Source organism: Pyrus communis, chromosome 15 (assembly GCF_041283825.1).
Source record: "Pyrus communis isolate YQ-2024b chromosome 15, ASM4128382v1, whole genome shotgun sequence".
Lineage (NCBI taxonomy): Eukaryota > Viridiplantae > Streptophyta > Magnoliopsida > Rosales > Rosaceae > Pyrus > Pyrus communis.
In genome coordinates, this window is record NC_142579.1 from 17,857,116 (window position 1) to 17,862,395 (window position 5,280).

The window sequence follows — 5,280 nt, forward strand, 5'->3', positions numbered from 1 at the left end:
ATATATGGGATATGGTGCTGCGGCAGAGAAGGTGATGCTGGAATGGATGGTGAATGGAGGGGCAAGGCTACGGCTTGGAGTAAAAAATTATAGGAAATTGTGGCTGCGGCTAAAGGACAAAGAATGGTATTTGCGGATGGAATGGAATGGTGTTGCGGCTGTAAAGAAATTAGGGTGAATAATTAGAGTGGTGGGTGATGGTTTTTGCATGTGAATTAGAGGGGGAAGGTATGTGCAATGAGTGGTGTTTTGTGATGCATGTGAATATGCTAATAAATAATACATGTAGGGTTAGGAAATAAAATCATAACTTAAAGGGGAATGATTAAAGGGTGTTGAAAGGTTTGAAATGCATGTGTAATGGCTGAAATTGTAAGAGGAATGCATGTGGAATAAAGAAGAGTATGGAAGTGAATAAATCATAATATAGCTAGTTTAAAGGGCTAGGGTTTAAGTACATAGAATGGGCCTAAAATAGGTTGGTTTGCATGGCATAGAATGTTTGATTTGGGCTAGAGGTTTTCCATGGCTCAAAGGATTTGTTTGATTGGGCTAGGCCCTTTGTTTTATGTCCCCAAAGAGCATACAAGGCTTCAATTTCGTCCATCCTCTTTGCTCTATGATTAAGCTATCCAAACCAAGCCCAAAAGTGCCCCAAATAGCCTCAAAATGCACATTCTTGCTCCCTAAGCCCTTAGAACCTGAAAACACACAAAAGAAGCATAAAGGACTAAAATAACTAGAGAAACATAACGTAAATGCACGAGAACAAGCCATTTAAGTCGCATGAATATGCTCCTATCATCCATCATGGCTGAAGAGAGCTCCGTGCATGGTGAAAAAGTAAACTCGCATGCTGCGTCTTCGTCATCTCATCTAGACGTTGATATCAATCCAAATCAATGTCTCAGTTCGGTCCTACTAAATGAGTTCAACTATCTCCCGTGGGAGAGAGCTGTCTCTCTTGTGTTAGGAGGACGATCGAAGCTTGGTTATGTTAATGGCGTGATTCCATCACCTGATGTGTCCTCATCCGATTACAATGATTGGCTGTGCAAGGACCAGCTGGTCATGTCATGGCTGCTCAACTCTATGGATCGAAAGGTTGCAGAAATCTTCAGTTATGCGGAATCTTCATACGTTCTCTGGAAAAATCTCAAAGAGATGTATGGAAATCAGAATAACGCAACTCAGGTGTTCCAGCTAAAGAAGGATATTGCTAGTCTACAATAGGAAGGGAACTCGTTTGTGCATCATCTTGGCAAGTTGACCACCATGTGGAATGAGTTGAATGTTTATCGGCCACACACCATTGACGCTGCCGTGTTGATCAAGAGAGCTGAGGAAGATAAAATCTTTCAGCTTCTAGCAAGTTTGAGCTCTGAATACGAAGATCTCAGGAGTCATGTTCTCATGAATCCTGAACTTCCTTCCTTCTCAAGTGTGTGTGCCACTATCCAAAGGGAAGAAACTCGCAGAAAAATCATGACTGTGGAATTAAAGTCAAATATACCAGAATCTAGGGTATATTTCTCAAATCACAAGGCTAGTGAAGAGAGGAGATATAAAGGAAAGAAACCCACTGTGAAGTGTAGCTATTGTGATAATGGTGGACATACACGAGATCATTGCTGGATTCTCCATCCTGAACTAAGGCCCAAGCATTCGAGGGACAGCAACAAGAGCTTCATTAGAGGAGCACACAACTCATCACCCAAGGCAAATCATACCATGACCTCTCATTCCGAGGAAGCACAGATGTTCACCTCTAATCCGTCCATGCTGATAAATGAATTTGCTGCCTTCCTTCACAAGAAACAAGGTGGTGGGGAGAATGAAGGATCAACCAGTCATGTTGACAACAAACCAGCTGCTCTACTTAGGCAGTTTGCTGGTTTTTTGGCTGGGAAAGAAGGCGTGACACAACAGGATATTCCAGGTATCTTACGATTCTTCTCAACTGCTCTTAAAATAGGTAATATGCATGATTATTGGATTATAGATTCAGGAGCCACTGATCATATGACCAACAAGTCCACAAATCTGTATGATTTTAAAAAACTTTCACGTCCATCCCAAGTGTCAGTTGCTAATGGCAAGGGTGCCATGGTTATAGGGAAAGGAAAAATACATTTGATCTCTAGTAATGTCGAGTCTGAGGCCCTATATGTTCCTTCATTCCCTTTTCAGCTTTTATCTGTTGGAAAAATCACAAACTCACTAAACTGTACTGCCATCTTCTCTCCAAAAACTGTGTTTTTTCAGGATATCACCACCAAGAAGATGATTGGTGAAGGTTTTTTTTCTAAACGGCCTTTACTATCTTTTCCAGCATGTTCAAACTCCCAAGGCTTTTCAAGTCACCTCAAGCCTGATTCAGGAACAACAACTTTGGCACCGACGCCTTGCACATCCTTCTGATAAAGTCCTATCCCTTTTGTTTCCAAACCTGTGCAAGGTTACAAGTTCTTGTGATGTGTGTCATTTTTCTAAATTTACTAGATTACCTTTCACCTCCTCTCTATCTAGGGCTAGTAATCCTTTTGAAATCGTGCATTCCGATGTTTGGGGACCAGTTCTAGAGTCCTTTGACGGATACAAATACTTTGTAACCTTTATGGATGATTTCACAAGGATAACTTGGTTATATCTTTCGAAATTTTAAAAAGAAGTGTTGGAAGTTTTTCAAGATTTTCATAGACTTGTAAACACTCAATTTGCTTCAAATATTCATGTCTTACGATCAGATAATGGCTCCGAATATATGTCTTATAATATGTCTCATTATCTAAGCACACATGGCATACTTCATCAAACCAGTTGTGTTGGAACACCCCAACAAAACGGGGTAGCAGAAAGGAAGAATAGAGACCTACTTGAAAAAACTAAGGCCCTGATGTTTCACTCGAATGTGCCGAAAAAATTCTGGTCTCAAGGTGTTCTCACTGCTGCATATCTTATCAATAGATTGCCCAGTAAGGTTTTGAATTTTAAATCACCCTATGAGATCCTAAAAGGCAGACAAATCGATTTGTCACACTTACGAGTGTTTGGATGTACATGCTTTGTTCACATTCAAGCACAAAAACATGACAAGCTAGAACCACGGGCTGCCAAATGTGTTTTCTTGGGCTACTCTTCCACTCAAAAGGGTTACAAATGTTACAATCCCGCAACTAGGAAAATGGTTGTTTCAAGAGATGTAAGATTTGAGAAACCAATGCCTTACTTCACACAACCTCTGGACCACTCTCAAGAGGGGGAGAACATGCTTGACTTGTTTCCAATACCATATCCATGTAAAGAAGACGCAACCGGTGTCATAAGGGACCAAACACTGAATGAGGTCCATTCTCAGTCTCACAACCTGCAGAACACACCACCAGTGGCACCTGATGAACTTATCTTATCTGAACCCTCAAGAAGTCCTCCCAACCAAGAGACTGCTCAACTACCAGTGGTTCAACCTCCCACAGTTCGTCGAAATCCTTCCCGTGAGAGGAGACTCTCATCCAAGTTAAATGATTATGTAACTTACAATGTCAGGCATCCCTTAACTTTTGTTATTAATTACAGCAAAGTGCCACCTTCATTTGCTGCATTCCTCAATACAGTTACTGAGGCCTATGAACCTCAAAGCTTTCAAGAAGCTAAATTACATAGCGAATGGAGAGCTGCTATGGCAGAAGAGCTTCAAGCTCTTCACGAAAACAACACCTGGACCATCATGAAGCTTCCTAAAGGAAAGAAGGCTGTAGGAAGTCGTTGGGTGTACAAGATCAAGTTCCATTCAGATGGCACGATTGAAAGACACAAGGCTCGATTGGTTGCTCGTGGATTTACTCAGACTTATGGAGTAGATTACAAAGAGACCTTTGCACCTGTGGCAAAGATGAATACAGTGAGGGTGCTGTTATCTGTTGCCATTAACAATACATGACCTCTCTTTCAAATGGATGTTAAAAATGCCTTTTTACATGGGGAACTAGAAGAAGAATTTTTCATGAAAATCCCTCCGGGTCATCCTCAATCAAACAATCCAGACCTGGTGTGCAGACTTCATAAAGCCATTTATGGCCTCAAGCAAAGTCCCCGAGCATGGTATGCCAAGCTCAGTCATGTCCTAGAGGGAGTTGGTTTCTCTCGGAGCAATGCTGATTCCTCCCTATTTGTGCGATCAGGCAAATCTGGTAAACTTGTGGTGCTTATTTATGTCGATGACCTAATTGTCACAGGTGATAATGTTTCTGAGATTAGTGCTCTTAAACAATATCTCCGTCACAAATTTGCTATCAAAGATCTCGGCACTCTTAAATATTTCTTAGGAATCGAGGTGGCACATTCCCACAAGGGCTGTTTTCTAAATCAGCGCAAGTACATCATTGATCTTATCCATGAGGCAAACATGACAGATTGTAAACCTGCTCGGACACCTTTGAATAGAAACTTGAAGCTGCAGTCTCATGGTGATCTCATTCCTAATCTAGAGTATTATCAGAGATTGGTTGGCAAGCTTATTTACCTAACTATCACTCGTCCTGATATATCATATGCTGTGAGCCTTGTTAGTCAGTTCATGCATGCTCCAAACACAGATCACATGAAGATTGTTCACCGTGTGCTTCGCTATCTGAAGGGTTCCATTGGTAGAGGGATCCTCATGCGCAATAATGGTCATACTCAGATCTCGGGATATACAGATGCAGATTAGGCAGGGAACTCTCTCGATCGCAAGTCTATCACTGGTTTTTGCACATTCGTAGGGGGTAATCTTGTAACCTAGAAGAGCAAGAAACAAAGTGTGGTTGCACGCTCAAGTGCAGAGGCAGAATATCGTGCTATGGTATCAACGGCATGTGAACTCACTTGGCTCAAAACTCTACTCTCAGATCTAGGGTTTCCTCACCCGCAACCTATGTCCCTTCACTGTGACAATCAAGCAGCAATGCACATCGCATCAAATCCTGTCTTTCATGAGCGAACTAAACACATTGAAGTTGATTATCATTATGTTCGGAATCAAGTGCAGTCCAAGGTAATTGCTACACACTTCATTCGCAGTCATGATCAGCTAGCAGATATCTTCACCAAAGGACTGGCATTTACTACTTTCCATCATCTTCTATCCAAGCTCGGATCAATTGATCCCTTTGATCCAGCTTGAGGGGGAGTATTGGAAGAAGTTCTAGGATTAGTATAAATCCTAGTCAGCAAGCATGGGTGTATGTACCTGCCATCATTACAACTATAGTCATCATTGCCATAAAGGAAAGACAGCAA

The 5,280-nt window shown here is 41.6% G+C and overlaps 2 protein-coding genes across 2 annotated transcripts; both read left to right on the forward strand.

The window, feature by feature from the left end:
- The first annotated feature begins 810 nt into the window (after positions 1–810).
- Positions 811–1,233, forward strand: LOC137725049 (uncharacterized). The gene has a single exon (XM_068463658.2). The coding sequence runs from the start codon at positions 811–813 to the stop codon at positions 1,231–1,233; it is 423 nt and encodes a 140-aa protein (XP_068319759.2).
- Positions 1,234–3,184: 1,951 nt separating this feature from the next.
- LOC148690611 (uncharacterized) lies at positions 3,185–3,940 on the forward strand. The gene has a single exon (XM_088684964.1). The coding sequence runs from the start codon at positions 3,185–3,187 to the stop codon at positions 3,938–3,940; it is 756 nt and encodes a 251-aa protein (XP_088541090.1).
- Positions 3,941–5,280: the final 1,340 nt, after the last annotated feature.